The sequence below is a fragment of the Nannobrachium achirus genome (assembly GCF_963921795.1).
Source record: "Nannobrachium achirus genome assembly, chromosome: 2".
Taxonomy (NCBI): Eukaryota; Metazoa; Chordata; class Actinopteri; order Myctophiformes; family Myctophidae; genus Nannobrachium; species Nannobrachium achirus.
This window is the reverse complement of record NC_137811.1, coordinates 28,542,264-28,560,201: the sequence shown is the minus strand read 5'-3', so window position 1 is coordinate 28,560,201 and position 17,938 is coordinate 28,542,264. Positions and strand designations below refer to the sequence as shown.

Here is a 17,938-nt window from a genome sequence, read left to right as displayed (position 1 = left end):
TGATAGGGGCAATGGTGGCGGAGATATGAGTAGGGAAAAAGTGTGACGTGTGACGGACAGACAGACTGACGGACAGCCGGTGGACGGTCGCAAACTCGGGACATCACGTGACATCACCTCATCAAAGATCAAACCCTGGATATCCATACATGGAGATGACCTCTACATCTGATTTCCAGATGATGCCCTGTTAGGGCAACCACACTTTTAGAATCCCTTTTATGCCCATAAAAGGGGACAAGGACAACCGTGTCTCACAGCACAGCGCAGATTAGAATGCCTGTGCTAATTGGCATTGTTAGGCAAGCATGACAACGGTTTGTTGTGTGTGACGTGAGACAAGTTTCTGTCTTTCACAGAGTGAAAGACAAAAACAGGGTTTATTTTGTGATTGAGTATTTATTACTCACTTTCAGTTTTATTTGACTGAACCCTCAATATAAAACCAAATCATTGGTCGCTGTTCAACTTCTTAGCCTGAGTTTCCAGCAATTGAATTCTTAAGCGAACAGTCAGCTAAGCTTTAGTGGTCTTTCCCTTACATTGCTGTATTTACTAAATTTTAACACCCTTGTTTGGCAGGAGGAAGAGTCATGGCTATGAGACAAACACCACTCACCTGCTCAGGTCACACTCGACCTGTAGTGGATCTAGCCTTCAGTGGAGTAACTCCCCATGGGTATTTTCTTATCAGTGCCTGCAAAGATGGTAAGCCCATGTTGCGTCAGGGAGACACAGGGGATTGGATAGGAACATTCCTTGGTCACAAAGGCGCTGTCTGGGGAGCCACCTTGAACACAGACGCCACCAAAGCAGCCACTGCTGCAGCTGATTTCACAGCGAAGGTGTGGGATGCAATGAGTGGAGATGAGGTCCTTACATTGGAACACAAGCACATTGTCAAGTCTGTCAGCTTTACACAGGACAGCAACTGTCTGCTCACAGGAGGAAATGACAAGGTACTGCGCATCTATGATCTCAGTAAACCTGAAGCCGAGCCACAGGAGTTCCATGGTCACACTAAAGCCATAAAGAAAGCCCTGTGGTGCAATGGTGACAAGCAGATCCTCTCAGCGGCAGAAGACAAAACCGTATGTCTGTGGGACAGGAATTCCGCTGACGCTGTGAAGACGCTGTCCTTCGACTCTTCGGTGAGCAGCATGGAGGTTGTGGCTGATGGAGAGATTCTGATTATCACCTACGGAAAGACTATCGCTTTTTACAATGCCCTCAGCCTGGACCTGATAAAGACTGTTGAGACACCAACCTCCATCAACTCATCTTCCCTTCACCCAAAGAAGGACTTCCTTGTGGCCGGTGGAGATGACTTAAAGCTCTACAAATATGACTACAGCACCTTGGAGGAGTTGGAGTCCTACAAGGGTCACTTTGGGCCGGTCCACTGTGTTCGCTTCAGCCCAGACGGCGAGCTGTATGCCAGTGGCTCTGAGGACGGGACACTGCGTCTGTGGCAGACGGCAGTGGGGAAAACCTATGGCTTGTGGAAGTGTGTACTTCCTGATGAGCTAGCATCAGAGAGCGTTGATCCAGTGATCCACTGTTGACATCAAGGTCTGATGATGAGAGAACAAAACATCACAAAGGTGGCGAAAACATGAGAGATGAGAGAAGAACCAAACTTCACAGGAGAAAGAATTAATCTGCCCCCCCCCACACACACACACACACACACACTCCCTCCATCAATAGCTACACTGGAAAGCCGCAAAATGTTAACTCACCTGGGGAGTAAGCTGCACACAGTCTCTTTATAACTCCAGCATGCTTGAGCATGCTCATCAGGCCTGGAATTTTGTCATTTTAGGGGCAAGGTCACTTGGCCTTTGGTGTTGTCCATTTTTTGAGGACACAAAGGCCAAATGCTAGGGCAGGAAGGCCATCAGATAAAACAAGATTTTAGTCCATAATTTGTTAAGTTTAAGGGTTAAGGATGATGACCTAATCTGCAGTGAAATGAATAATCTGATCTATGCTCAGCCCAGCACCAATCAAAGTCACTGGATTGGTTTAAAGATGGGGAGCTTGGGCATTAAGGTACTGTGGCCTCAAGTCATGCCATTGGTTTGAGGGGCACAAGGCCAAACTGAGGGTCAATGGCAGCCATGGCCTCCCTGAAATTCCTGCCTGATGCTCATATTATGTTTACATTAGATGTAGTTTACATACATTCTTAAACGTCAACAACAAGCCACAACACTGTTCCTCTTTTTTTGCAACTCAAGGTGCTATATATACGGTACTGTGGAAGTTACTGGAGAAGGGATGTTAGTGTACATAATGAGCTGTGTACATATATGCACATAGCATACAGAAGCTGATTTATCTTGTCCTATTAGTATAAGCCTGCTCTCTTTTTTTAATCTTTTCTCTAATTGTGGGCTCGCTTGAAAGGCGAGAACACTATTATTTATTTATCAAGTTCCGCCACGACAGTACAAAGGCAGGGCCTTTGCAATTGAGGTGCGTTAAATCTGGGAGTGGTGTTAGCTGGAGTATTGGTTGAGCCAATACTGAGCCATGACAGTTAGCACGCTGCAGAATAGAGTCAAAAGCGAGCCCACACTGTTTCGTAGGAACAGTATTTCTAGTTACTATATTATTATTACACTTATAATTAATTACATAATAATAATAATAAAATGTTAGAAGGAAGCCGGAAAAAAGGTTTACTCTTATGTACCTGATATGGGCTTCGCGTAAAGACGTAAGACTGTGAACATCTTTAGGCTATCGCTGCCCTTTATCAGTACTGCTTTTTGCTCTGATGATGATCCAGCCCAGTTCTGTCTACCTGCTCAAAACTACCCAGTTTAGAATTGGAACAATTTAATTTAAAATATATAGCCTGTAGACCGATGCACACCTCAATTATGCAATATCTGTTGTACCCATTGTCAGAGAGTAGCCATTATCATAGTAGGCTCTACTTAGTCCAGTACTGTACCTATTATTGCCAGACCCAGGGGGTCGGCCTACATAAGGCTCTGTCGGTCTGTCGGTCTGTCGGTCGGTCCCTCTTTTCCTCAGTGTGCCTGTGTTTGCCTCTGACTGCTCATCTGCCCCTCCCTTCCCTTGCTCGGCTGATTGCCTTGAGTGCCGTCACCTGTACGGGACCAGCTGAGTTGAGTTGGCTGACGAGCTGCTGAGACTATAAATTCCTGTGTGTTCATGTGTTAGTTCAGTGCTGCAAAACATTTGGCCCACAGCCATACTAGTGAAAACAGCCCATCTACAAGCTCACAAACATTTCCAGCTGCTCAGCCTATAAAATCCTGTGTGTTCATGTGTTAGTTCAGTGCCATACTAGTCAAAACAGCCGATCTACAAGCTCACTACGCTTTGTTGCTGAGACTATAAAATCCTGTGTTCATGTGTTAGTTCAGTGCCATACTAGTGAAAACAGCCGATCTACAAGCTCACTACGCTTTGTTGCTGAGACTATAAAATCCTGTGTGTTCATGTGTTAGTTCAGTGCCATACTAGTTTTCATTGCGGGTCTGGCACAACCAGGTGACCTGGTCTAGTTTTCATATACATCAGTCTATGGCGTCAGTACTATGATGATGTCATATTGATTTGCAATTCATAGCAATAGCACCAAAACAAATGACCATATTAACTGATGCACCCCCCCCTTCACTGACTGAGTCAGCATCGTGTTAGCCCTGAATACATGATGGTCATATACATGACCGTCATGTTTCCCTCTCAACCTCGCGACCAGTGAGGTTTTCATAGCGTAACGGTTTGAGCTACAAACGTCAGATTCAAAAAATAAAGTGCTTACCCAAGTCTCCTTTTACTCAGAAATGATGCCGTTCAACGATAATTACATGCCGCTCCCTTGATTGTTTAATAAAAAGCATTTTTATCCTGTTTTACCTTGTATTTCCCCCTCTAGTGGAGAGTCGCGTCACAAGACTCTCCACTAGAGGGGGAAATTCAGGAAATACAAGGATAAAAATCACACCCAATGTGAAGTGAGCGGTGGTCGTGCTTGCATAACGTCTTCAGACTAGGATTTGAGTCTAGGATGTACAGGCTATGCTACACACACACGTTTTGCTATGGCAAAACGCTGAGGAAAAAGGCTACAGACATACGACATGTGACATCACTAGACAAACATGATGCTACGTACACACATTTTGCTATGGCTAAACGCTGAGGAAAAAGGCTACAGACACACGCACAGCCACTCTATGGAGCGGTTTACCACTGCTCAAAAATTATTTTTATTAAATAATCCGGGAGCAGCATGTAATTATCGTTGAACGGCATCATTTCTGAGCGAAATGAGACTTGGGTAAGCACTTCATTTTTGAAATCTGACATTTGTAGCTCAAACCGTTGCGCTATGAAAACCTCACTGGTCGCGAGGTTGAGGGGGAAACATGACGGTCATGTATATGACCGTCATGTATTCAGGGATAGCATCGCGTATACTGTAATGGTCCCGAGGGTCTTCAGGAGATACAGAGGGACGAGTGGGAGGATGACAGGGTGCAGATGGGGCTGGGCAGGTCGTAGTAGGTGGGGTGGGTGAGTGGGAAGAGGAAGAGGGAGAAGAGGAGGACACCCAGCAGGTAGCAGCAGAGAAGGGTGAGGCGGTGCGGGTGCTCCAGTGCCTCGCTGAGGGCAGGGAAACCCATGTAGTTGCAGAACGAGTGACACAGCACAGGACCCACCAGGTGACCTGTTCTGATGAAGATGAAGGCCACATAGGCCCCAAAGACCGCTGTGTAGGAAAACTGGAACACAGCTGAAAGAAGGATTCCTGACACTGTCCCCTGTCTGAAGCGCAAGAGCTCAATGACGTGGTGAAAGTGGGCCACTCCGAAGAAGAGCGGGCAGGTGACCATGGCAGTGGAGGGACCGGTACAGGGCACAATCATGGGCAGCATGCACGCCCGGAACACCAGCTCCTCTGTCAGCGGAGCCACCACCTGGTTCCTGAGCCAGCGCATGTCACTGAAACACTGCATCCAGAACCACGGGTCAAAGGCAACCTGTATGCCGTCCGCAAAGTTCCAGGGACAGTCCATGGCCAGCTGGATGACAGGACCAAGAAACAGCACCATGGTGAGCAGCAGGGGAAGCATGGCTGCAGGGATGAGGCCCTCGAAACGGATCCCCATCAGAGCCCACAACGAGGGGCTGGGCCGCACACCTGTGACTTCTCTCCATGTCCAAACGAAGATGGGCGACAGGGTTGATACGGTTAGGACACTTGCGAAGCGCCTCTTTATCACCGTTGGGTGATCACTCGGCAGGTTACTCTTCCAAACGTATAAGCTCCCTACATAAGAGCAGGCGAGCAGGAGGCAGGACACAACCGATATCCAACATAAGCCATGCGGGGGCACCAGCTCACCATGGCCGATCTCATAAGTCATGAGGAGGTTTACAGCATCATTCTCCACCACGGTGACTGGCGAGGAGACTGGATCAGTAGTGCACATGAAGCGAACAAATGACTGGACACTAGGACATCTCCAGCAACTATTTAGTATAGCACACAGAGAAACAACACCCGATTTTCCATTTGAATAGATAACTATCTGGCTGGCTAGCTAGCTAGTGTGCCGTTTGCTGACGTCAAATGTCCTGCTGTTCGTTGTTATCACTGCCAGACCGAAGGCAAGGTGGGGAGATTATGTTTTTGGCCTGTGCGTGTGTTTGTCTGCGGCCAATCTGCGCCAAGTTCTTTTGCAAGCTGTCACAAGAACTAAGTAAATCCAGATATTGTCAATTATTATTTTTACTTTTTGAACTTTATACTGGAAGTCAATGGATGATAGATTGGGATGAAACTTTGCCCAAATATGGAGATGACTGACATCATAGTACTACAGTAGATGACTGTTGTCATAGACTGACCACACTTCCTGGCAGAGATTCAAAGCATTGAGAGCATGCGCCTTTTTAATTCTCTGCATTTTGCTGTCTTCTAAGATCTTAAAACAACTCAAAACTGCCCAGGAAGTACCCAAAACATTTCTAAGATAGTATAGCATGTACTGTGTACTGTGGTCAGTAAGATAACCATGCCATATACAGCGGCAGCGCCTTGGGGAGCAATTGGGGGTTAAGTGTCTTGTCTTTTACTCAGGGACACTTTCTCTGTTGGTCCTTTAATTTGCTGCTCCATCATTGTCCATCACTGTTTGGCCTCTTTCTCTCTCTCGGTTGCATTGATGCAAGTCGCGAGGAATCCACAGGGAAATTTATTTTTTCTTACCATTTGTATTATATATTGTGATACAAGTGAAGCATGACCAATCCTGTCTGATTGGACATTATATTGTCCAGGGCATCCGGCCTTATAACCTGGATAACTTCAGTCAACTTCAGCCCCACTAATAACAGCACCAAGTCAACACTGGCTATAGGGCCCTGTGAGCTCTTGGGCCTGCCCTGGGCCAGGGAGGCGCTAATAGTTGCCGTAGCATCAGTGTTGATTTCGTCGACTAAAACTATGACGAAAAATGTTTGTCGACTGCGTTTTTTTCACTGACGAAAACTAAATAAAAACGAAATATAAAGTAAGCTGTGATGACTAAAACTAGGACTAAATATATTGACAATTTCGTCAACAAAATAAAAACTAGACTAAAACGTTAGGGAGGGACTAGTGGAGAACAGAGTAATTTTATGTTTGGTTGCTCTCAGGTGTTGCGGGCTGAAAATAGCAGATCTACAAGATCGGCAATTTTCAGCACACAACCAAGTGTAAAATCAGCCATTACAATGTCATCAAGGCCTGCCAAAATACAATTTAGTTGACTAAATCAACTGTAGGTTTAGACTAAAACTAAAACTTTTCAGGTGACTAAATTAGGACTAAAACTAAAATACATTTTATTCAAAAGACAATGACTAAAACTAAATCAAAATGTGCTGTCAAAAACAACACTGCGTAGCATGAGATCTGAATGCCGTGGCTTTTGATTGGCTGAAACCTGGGTAGGGAACGTGCTTTGCCCGGCAGGCACACCTGACTGCAATGTCCCAGTGGAGCTGTATTGATGCCACTAGAATGGTGAAGTGCTCTCAACATAACAGGATTAACGAACACTGTGACACCATTCTCACACTACCTGAATGAAACCAAATATCCCTCCGTCCTAACCTCCCTTAAAAAAGAACCTTTTGCACAATTGACAATATAATGTCATTGTACTGTATAAACAGCTGATGCCTGTTAAACCACGATCTGGGAAACCATTCAGTAAAAAAAGAAAATACCACCCAGTGTGAAGCGAGTGGTGCCTTTGAGTAACTATATTAATTCTTCTGTTGTCCATTAATGTCACAAGGCTGCGCCACTTGGTCATCCAGTGGTAGCTTTTGCTACTCATACTAGGTCTACTGCAAACATGGAGACACTCGGTCAAGCTTGGGAGAGCTTCCACCACTCAAAAGGGGAAAAATATATTTCGTCCTGCTATTATCAGAATCTGTCTTGAGAGATTAGTTGAACAGAGACATGATATTGAGGCAGGGTAGACAAAATGTGTTTCCTTTTTAATGGAGCTGGTGTGTGTGTGTGTGTGTGTGTGTGTGTGTGTGTGTGTGTGTGTGTGTGTGTGTGTGTGTGTGTGTGTGTGTGTGTGTGTGTGTGTGTGTGTGTGTGTGTGTGTCTTTCTATCCTCATTTCTCAATCTGGAACTAATTTTAAAGAACTAGACCCAGGGGTTGACACTAAGGTCTCAGAGGCACTTGCCCATCGGGCAAGTACAGGTCATGTTCTACTTGCCCGAAGGTAATGCCCACTTGCCCGAAAAGTAAATCGTCCATTATAAAATGATAGGTAAGATTTTAATTACCACTCAATTTAACACTTATTTCTTTACTTTCTGGGGCTGTGTGATAAAATGTCATACCTCAATACCTCCAAATCCAAATACTTTAGCTATGATTGAATATGTCTATGGGTTCACACTTGTTATCTTTTATTTTTAAATGTAGCAACAGCACATTATAGGTAAATAGTGCTCTTAGTTTACATTCCACATACCAGAAGACACAGCGCTCTGGCCACGTTCAGGTGTTTTACACAGATATCTCGTGTTGTGTTTATAGACATTTGTGTCCCCTCTCAAATGAGCACTTGCCCTGTCGGGCAACCTGAAAGCCAACTTCACCTGCCCTGACGTTTTATTTACCTGCCGGGGGCAGGTGGGCAAGACTTAGTGTCAATGCCTGCTAGACCTATATTGATCCCGCCCCGTGCAGGGGGAAATTTAGGCACTACGTGCAGTAAAAAGACACAGGACAGATACAGTAGGCCTACAGAAAAAGCAGATAGGCCTACAGCTATGGATAAACAGAAAGGTGCAATTCTGGGAAAGTGCAAGTGTGGTTGGACCTAGACTTGGAATCTGCTGGGAAATGAATTCCGTCCTACCAATTATATTACATTGTGATGTCACATGAATGGAACCTTGGGGATTGAATATAATTACGCAATATATTTTTTCTATCCTCATTTCCACCTTACAACATTTCTCAATCTGGAATTAATTTTAACTACAACTTTAAAACTTGCCTGGCCCTCTGCATTTGGACTTTATGTGTGGTATGTAGGCCTACAGCATTGTCATAAAATGGACAGTAGAGTAAAAATAACAATAACACTCTTCACATAGTCCCAGAGCAAAACACCACATTGTAATGAATTACACATTATTTTAATCAATCTGACTGTGTGTAACAAGCTCATATGCAGTGGTTGGAGGTGTCTATTCCATTGAGAAATGTAGATAATGGTGTCAATAGCACCTATGGGTAGCACACCAACAAGTAGCACACCACAAGTACAGCTCCCCTGCAGGAGTGATTGAACTGATTGATTGAAGTTGTACCTAATGTAGGCTGCATATTTTTAGTTAATATGTGCCCATATCTCACTTGTAATTATTTAAATTGCAATGTAGGCCCTATTGCTTATGTGATGCTTAAAATAATAGACAAGATGACTTTCTTGTGAAAAATGTCCTAAATCAAGCTTAAATCAGTTGCAAAGATGAAGTGCTCCCTCTTGTGGTATAAAAGGTAATGTGAGCTCTGGTGAATGGTAGACAAAGATAAGATAGTTTATTGTAATTAAGGCCCTATCCAGACGACAACGTATTTTTAATCCCCGGGGGGGTAAAGCCACGAACGCCCATGGGTGTCCACATGCAGACGCATGCAAACGGAGGACTAGCCGAATAGTTTCCAAAACTCCGGCTGCAGAGCATTTTTGTTACCCGGGCGTATTTCTTTTACAATGTGGACACCGTAAACGGAGAAGTGCTTGCATGCTTACGTCACCTGTGCTCCTCGCCTCCTCCTCCTGTCCTTGCTATGAGAGAATCCCGTGGCAGCATGGTGCTCTCTGTAGAATATCCCTATTTATCAGCGCATTCACGACATGTTAAGCTCGGCTGTCTTGTTAGGGATGGAGCCCTAATGATTTATGAATGATTGTTTTAATGATAGGCTATTTGTTACTCTTGTCAAATGTCATCTTCATAGATGGTGGTCACTGGTCAGCCACGAACTCACAGTTGCAAAAGATACCAGTTATGTTCTGAATTTGTTCATATAGCTTTCCACCGGCTCAATAAGCTGGATCGATCAGGTGCTCATTATCAATAACGAGATGCAGCCCTCGATCATCTTGTTAAAGGAGCATATCTGACGCGACGCGCTGCCTCTTCTCTTTGTCAAAGTTTGGATATCAAATGCCAATATCAAATGATTTCAAGCATAGCCTAATGGAGACATACGCATGAATGCAGGCATTACTCCAGTCCATTCTCATCAGTTGTCTGACGCTTTGAAGGTGAGAATATGTTGATTATTCACGGCATGTGCCTCCTTTTAAATTATTTCCACGATCAGCGCAAGCTAAAACAAAAGTCCGTCTGAGAGAGCGCACCACTCTCTCTCTCAATACCAAGTGATGCTTGCTTGACCACGAAGTGATTGATAGAGTTACATTCGTTTAACACAGAGAGAGAGAGAGAGAGAGAGAGAGAGAGAGAGCGAGCGAGCGCACCACACTCGACGATTCCTCTCCCCTCTCCTGCTCTAGAAATAGTTAAATGAATGTTTAAATAGCAATTGTGCATGTTAAAGTGTGAAGATTGTGAAACTTGGATAGATAGCCTATAGATAGATAGCTGCTGCAATGATTGCATGAGAGCAGGGGGACGCGCCACCCGCTTCGGTGACGCACAGACAGGGATTTATAGCGTTTTTATAATACCATGTGGACACACATATTTTTCTACACGGGCCCGTGTGGAGGCGTAGAGGTTTCAAAACGAGTCAGAAACCCCCGGGGATTTTTTTATGTATAGACAGGGCCTAAAAGAGTAAAAGCACATACATTACCATTACCATGGTAATGGTACCAGGCTATTTGTCCATAATGTAAAGAAGAAGGCCTAAATATTTCTACAATTGCTACAAACTGCTACAAAACCTGAGGGACTATCTGTCATTTTGGGGCATAAACAAGAAGTTGAAGGATAAGGTTAGTCTGATAATGATACCTCATTGGTGCATGTTCACATCGTTTCGTTTTAACATTTTGACCAAAATTGTCAAATTTACATCGATGTGCCCACCAAAACCTTTATTTTGAAAGTTACGAGTACGCCAAAGAAAGTATCGCCCGGAAGTGTTGTGTGATTTATGTTTAGCTTCTTGCTCTTAGATTTAACAGGCGGTCGTGAGAGCGACGACCAACGAAGACATATATAACTGTACCGGGATTATAGCCACTAGTTAACGGCAAAAACAACAACAAAAACAACGAGAAACGGAGAACCCGTTCGTTAAAACCTAGCGCTATTATTTGAAATTGTGAAATACGCAACAACAGCCCCTACAACAGCGTCTGGTCCGAAGAAAAGAACTGGCAGCAGAAATGCAGGCCGCCATGTTCCAACCAGTGAGCGAATTACAAAGAATGACCATGGGTATGTTTATATAATATCTGCATGTACTCTCACACAGGAAAAAAAAAATCGTCTCTTTATATTATGTATGTTATGGATTTATACTTCGTAGTACGACGGTGTCGCGCGCCCTAAAGGGCACTGATCTACAAGCCACCGACGACGCGTTTCGGCTTGCAGAGCTGTTCTTTTTCAGCAAACGACACCCCGCGCGAGCGATGGAGCAGTAGGCTATATAAATCAAGCCTTTAATACGTTGTCTCTGTTCTTTATACTAACAATCCACCTTTAAAATTCTCGAGTTTAAAACCGATATAACATTATTACATGCTGGTATAGCGTTATAATCCAGGGGATGGCCTAACGTTGTGGATGCACTAAATGGAGTTCTGACAAAGATGGAGTCTGTCCAAAAAGGAGCAGGATGTAGGAATGAGAGCCTCTAGTCTGCCCTACTGGCTGCACAGAGCACTGGTTTCAACCCTTTTCATATCAAGGTCCATTATTTATTCGATATCTGAGCCACGAACCACCATTTGATGAGATTTTAGCTTCTCAGGGCGGCTTGCACCAAAAGGGATTAAATAAATCTTAGTTTATACTTAGACTCAGACACAAAGGGGAGAATATAATGTTGTCATTGGTTAAGATTTTGTCCACGATTCCATGCTGTATTGATGTTGGTGCCATAGTAGGAGAGAAGACAGGCAAATGTTGATCAAATTAATAATTCTACATTCTCTAATTGTGCAGACTTCTTGTAAATTAAGTAATGCAGATGTAACAATAATGTAACTCTTGAGAGCATGACATTTTATGCTTTCAAGAGTTAAATATAAGGGTGCATTTGGTTACCAACTCCCCATCATTTAGCTGGGGACCACCTGGAAGTTGGAACCGTGTCAAGGACCGCTGGTGGTCCCTGGGACTGGCACAGAGAGACGGCACCCCAGCTCCAGTCCAGTGGCAATTCTTTTCTACTGAAAAGCTTGCTCCTAAAGTCTTTACTATGACGTCACATATGTTAATTTAGAATTAGATGTGTTATTTGTGTCGATGTTTATTGTTTCCTGAAAAGATGCCAGATAACAGTGAACACACAATAACAGTTAACGTAATGCTGTTTACATAAAATGCACACAATGAATGTACACAAATATACACACACACACACACACACACACACACACACACACACACATACTGTATATACCTACGGTGTCCGACTGCCCATGGGAAATAAAACGTTCGGGCAGCAGGTGGAGTTTGCTTTCAGGTTGCTCGATGGGCAAGTGTCTGTGAAATTTTAAATAAGTCATATATTGTTGTATAGCTAAATATTTGGCATAAATATTGAGACATGTCCATATGGCACAGCCCCAGAATTCTCAAGTAAAGTAAAAAAAAAAAGAACGGTGATTAAAACTTTACCTGTTAACTTTTCATGCAAGTGGGCATGACCTTTGGGCAAGTAGAACATGACCTGTACTTGCCTGACGGGCAAGTGCCTCTCAGACCTTAGTTTCAACTCCTCTCTGTGTGTGTGTGTGTGTGTGTGTGTGCGTGTGTGCGCCCACACACTCCCAGCCCAAGAATAGTTGTGCTATTACTTTCCAGATCCACATCCATAGATCACCCCATGCCCGCCCTAGTCTGGGATCACTTCACTTTTCGGGCTTGTAACCGGTCTGGAGCGGAAACCACAAAACGTCATGTTGTAGTACTCAAAGGACTACAATTTGCCGGAAAGATCAAACCGGATTCAGTTTTAACCCAAAATATTCCCCTGCGCTCAAGGACATACTTTTAGGGCCTACCTAATAAACTCCTTGATGCGGAGTAGTTTTGCTTTTGAAAAATTCGTTTGGTATGGGCATCTTTTAGTCCAACTTTTAGCGACTGGCAAGACTACACTAGGCTACTCGAGCATTGTAATAGGGATTGGGGAAACAAACGGAGGGAACCAAATCAAAGCGACGCCGCTTCTTCTAGTGGTTTCCGCGCTCTAGGCGGAAACCAAACGGGCTGTTGTGAATGAACACCAGGCTTTTTCTCAGAAAGCCTGGTGGGCGAGGTTATGCCCGCCCAGGTAACAGACTGATCATGGGACATGGGTGCATTATAAGTTGTGTCGTCGACTCTGCCTGTGTACTCACCCAATAATGAATTGCTGTAACTTGGAAGTCAGATATTGTCCCCTAGTTTCATATCCATTTGAAAGTTCTGGTAGAAAACGTGTGGTCAAGTAAGGAGCCTCGCACGGACAACATTCTGTCGGTGACAGGGCCCGAAATGATAGCAGTTCAAATATGATTGTGTTGGCCGTGTATAAAGGTTGAGAACCACTGTTCTATACCAGCAGTTATCAGCCACTGACTGAGTAGAGTGACGCTGTTTACCCACTGCTCTCGCTTTATTTAGGTGTTTTCACCTTTTTTTTTCTTCTTATTTTGCTATGTAATCAATAACGCATTAATACCTACAAACTAATACCTTTTAATATATACAAATTGCTATAATGGATAAGTCTGATGACCGATTGAACTGAAACTCTTGTCAAATGTACAACAATTTAATTCAGGGGTCTTAAACATTTTAAAAGACCAAGCCACGAAGGACCCCTTAGCTGAGAGAGAGATGAAGCAGGGACCCCACTACATATTGGATTCATGTTAAATGTGTGACTTAAACTGTCAATACCTTGTAAACTTCACCTTTTGGCTCGGTACTTAGTCTGCTCTTTTTTTCCCTATACACCAAACCTCTTCGCTTTAAGTTCACAATGCGTCACAGATGTGTTGTGAGCTTATAGATCTGCTATTTTTGGCTAATGTCCACCCACCCAGGGTGAAAATGGGTCAAGTGGTCTTTTAAGTATTAAGGTAGGAATTTAGATATGTTAAAACATTGTATTAGCGGGGCACCCGCTGGCCTACTGGTCCAGGCGCATACCACATAGGCATTGCCTCATAGACATTGATGCCTGACGGTGTCTCCGGTTCCATTCCCAAACAGGAAAAATCTCCACCATGTAATACCAATTTCTATATCTGTGGTGGCATCATACATTCTAATAGCATTGCCTTGGAGAGGGGCATGTTTATTGTACAACCCATGGAAATTAATTTCTTTTTTGTTTTACTGCAGATGACCCAGACAATGGAATGCCCTAGTTTGCTTTATTACTTGGAAATATATTAGCTGAGACAGGAACTTAAGTTTTAAACTCAAGAATAACATGATATGATATGCGCACTAAATCCAGATCTTGCAAATAGAACTGTAAGGTGTGCCCACAAGATCAGCATTTCTTGGGCACATGCTGCACCGCCTGCACATCAAGCATTTTGTGACCTATTGAGCTCTCTTGGTGATGTGCTCCTCCCATTTAACTAAATGTTCATGTGTTTGAGGCATTTGATTCACTTGACAGGGTTAACTGTTCCAATGTATTTCTTGTAGAATTGTTGCTCATTTCACACACTTTTTTTCCCCTTTTTTTCTTGTCCACATTGGCTTCCTTGATGCACACGATTTGGCTTCTGAAGTGATAAACAATTCAACCACTAGCAGTCTTTCACAATGACATCTTTTAAAAATATACAATAACATAAAATGGCTTGTCGAGTGTTTTACTTTCAATTAATTCCTACAATGTCAATGCTTAGATCTGTGACTCAAATGTAATCATCAATGCAAACACATTACAAATAAATTAGATTATTAAATTAGAGGCACTAGTTGGGAATTGAGTGTGGTATATTCAGTGCAACATGACAAAAGATAAAACAAGCTACTCCAATTTGGTGGTGGACTGCTTTTAACCACTTTCATCCTGGCATTGAAAGTGGTTCCAGTTCTCAGGCAGCTTCTCTAGCTCTGGGAGCCACTGCCCCATGAGGAGAGATTCAAGATCGAATTGAAGCTAGCTTTCTAATAATGTTACAATAGGCTTCGGCAGCACCAGTGCAAAGGTTAACAACTTGGAAAAAAAGAAGAACAAAAAACATGGGAGAAAGTTGACACAAAGACAAGTCGACACAAAGACTGCAGGGCACACGACAGACGATCCCAGTGGAATATATACCCTAATTGCTGGACTATAAGCCGCACCTGAATATAAGCCGCACCAGCTAAATTTAGAAAAGAAAACAAATCTTTACATATATAAGCCGCACCTGACTATAAGCCGCAGGGGTCCTTCCTGCTTCCTGCTAGAGTGCCCCTGGTGGACGTTAGCTGTATAAATCAATATATAAATCCTTGTTAAAGACCATTGTAAAACTAACAAACTGGCCGTTAGCTGTAAAAATCGTTATATAAGCCGCACCTTTGTATAAGCCGCAGGGTTCAAAACATGGGAAAAAAGCCGCGGCTTATAGTCCGGCAATTACGGGGGTATATGTTTTTGTAAAATAACGCATACTGATCATATTTATTTATTTTATTCTTCCCCTGCATTTTTGCTTCATCCCCGACAGTGACGGGGAGAGAGACGGGAAAGCCAGGAGTGGGGATGCAGCATCGGGCCATGCAAGAACCCGGGCCAGCTGTGGGAAGGAACACAGTCCCAAACATGTGGCACGCAATCTTACCAGGTGAGCCATACTAATGTTTACTTAATATGTTATGAACAATTATGTTCGAATATGTTCCTTCACCAATGCGCTGTAATCGTATAATCGTTATAATCTGTCCCGCAGGCTGTCGGCAGGCTCACACTCTTTCAGCCAAGGAGCCTCTCTCACTTCCCTCTTTACTGAGAGAAGTAATTGCAAATATAGGTAAAGTTATAGGCCTACTGCTAAATCAGCAAAAAATGAAATGTATACAGTTTTACTATTTTACACAGTTAGCCCTATATGACTTTGATTTGAGTAGTTTACACCCATATGCCGGAAAGGCAAGTTGACGGGACAGTGAGTCTTCTATTGAAATTGTTTTATTCACACAAATCAAAATCAGAAAATGACAAATATTAAAGGTTTATAACACCTTACATGATTTGGGACTAGAATAAGGCCTTTTTTATGCTATAGAAAAATATTCCCTCTATACAGTACGACTGGGGACACATAGCTCATAGTAGTCCTGACCCCGTCACACAAGATAGTCAATTGCGCCCCCAAACCCAACCCCCACCCCACACCCCACGGATGCTTCTCTGCAGTGTAAAGATGTTCACACGGGGGTAAAAGATGGACAAAGAGCGTCTGTGGAAATTGATCGTCATTAATTCTACCCCAGGACAGCTACTGCATTTTAACGGGTCTGCAGTGTGAAGACGACTGTGGTTTTACAATGCATATTGAATTAACACCATTTTGTGCAGTCTTCATAGTGTCCATTAATATCTTTGTATTACCTTGTATATTTAATTAACACTTGACTAATTTGCATGGAGTCATTCCACTGTTCACTGGTATAGCAACTGGTGGGGCCCCCTAGCAGGTTTGTGACACAGGCTGGGTCCCTCTTGTATACTCCCCCACCCCTCCATACGCACTCATGCACACACTATACACCACTACTGTCAACTACTTAACCAACACACAGCCTGCATTCACAGTAAACAACTGATGTATCAAGGAGACTATCTGAACTCAAGGCCAGTTTGATGCAGGGCTGGATACACCAGAACATAACACTGTTGATTCATTGCATGTTTGAAAGCCTGTAATCAACATGTATGTCTGATTCCTGTATTACAAATTGCATTTTAACCGATTTCTGTCTTGAGAGGTTATTGTGCTATTTTGGGGTGTATTTTCTGTTTTAACACACTTAAACGTTGCAAATGATGACTTTTCAATACATTGGGTAGGGCTGGCCTCAACTATTCACATTTGAATATTCTTTTGTTGGGTAGGCATTACAAATAGCGTATATATAATATGGTGTATGCACAAAATAATAGGGTATATGCGCTAAATGTAGTCTATCAATGAAGGCAAACAGCAAAATACATTTTGTCAGCACATTCCGGTACAAAATATAATTTCTAATAGGGCACAAGACATCCCTCAATCAAACATGTGTGCTTCAGTTCACCTTGGGTGTTGAAGGAAAGTAGACAAAATGCAGAAGATCTCAGCTGTGTGGGAAAACTTGAAATGAACAGATGACCTAACAATGGCAAGTTAAAGAAGAAACAAACTGCAAAGTATGCAATTTGAAACTTACCTCCATGGAGGCACTACATGCTTAAAAAGTCACCTGAATGCTGTAAGTAGACCTATTGTTTGTCAATGTAAATATTTTTCCTGTGCTAGCTAGGTACATTTGGCTAACATTCCAGCTATCATTAAAGAACATATCAATTTCCATAATTTTGCATCAGAAGTGTTGAGTAGCTTAGCCTAATAGAACTTGAACTTTATTATTATTATTATTATAAGTAGATCCCCAGGCATTCAGTCACATTAACATCCTCAACCAGCCCCAAATTACACCACAGAGCTTACAGTTCCAAGCAGAGAAAAGAAAGAGGGAGATAATATTGTAGATACAGTACATGATGGATATGAGGAGGATCACTGCCCAGTAATGTAGTTGGTGGCGAGGGCTTCAGATAATGAATGAAGATGATCAAGCCAGACTTAGAACTTAGCATGAGTCATGCTTGATGGACTGGTGGAGCAATGCTGGCCAGTGAGAGCTATTTGTCAGATCCCAGAATCAAAGTAGGGATTTTAGACCAGAGGAAACTGCCACCTGTCACCAGAGGAGGATGATAGCCCTTGCCAGACTAATCAAGATATTTGCTGTATATCAGATGGCAAGTGTTAGGTTTGCAGACCAGTAACATCAACATCCTTTCTTCATTACTCAGCCAATGATTCAAGCAACTCATTCCTCGACTGAGGAGGATATTAAGGTTAGACTCATTTTATTATAAAACTATTAAATTAAATTAAAATCACATATTATTAACCATTATTATGCCACACTACTTTATCTAC

At 43.0% G+C, this 17,938-nt stretch overlaps 3 protein-coding genes across 6 annotated transcripts in view; 2 read left to right on the top strand and 1 right to left on the bottom strand.

Annotated features, from left to right (window-relative positions):
• Nucleotides 1–593: 593 nt before the first annotated feature.
• On the top strand, nt 594–1,565 carry LOC308297439 (serine-threonine kinase receptor-associated protein-like; the record flags this gene model as incomplete). Its single annotated transcript, XM_080740845.1, has 1 exon — nt 594–1,565. The coding sequence occupies one exon, from the start codon at nt 594–596 to the stop codon at nt 1,563–1,565; it is 972 nt and encodes a 323-aa protein (XP_080596971.1).
• A 2,922-nt stretch (nt 1,566–4,487) lies between these two features.
• Nucleotides 4,488–5,483, bottom strand: LOC308297428 (CAAX prenyl protease 2-like; the record flags this gene model as incomplete). Its single annotated transcript, XM_080740836.1, has 1 exon — nt 4,488–5,483. The coding sequence occupies one exon, from the start codon at nt 5,481–5,483 to the stop codon at nt 4,488–4,490; it is 996 nt and encodes a 331-aa protein (XP_080596962.1).
• A 5,277-nt stretch (nt 5,484–10,760) lies between these two features.
• LOC308302183 (uncharacterized protein) overlaps nt 10,761–17,938 on the top strand; it is a 31,924-nt gene continuing 24,746 nt past the window's right edge. For all 4 annotated transcript variants that reach the window (XM_080746425.1, XM_080746426.1, XM_080746424.1 and 1 more), the window contains exons 1-2: nt 10,761–10,997; nt 15,458–15,574. In XM_080746425.1, the coding sequence (XP_080602551.1) occupies nt 10,946–10,997; nt 15,458–15,574 (169 nt within the window). In that variant the 5' untranslated portion in view covers nt 10,761–10,945. The remainder of the gene's footprint in view (nt 10,998–15,457; nt 15,575–17,938) is intronic.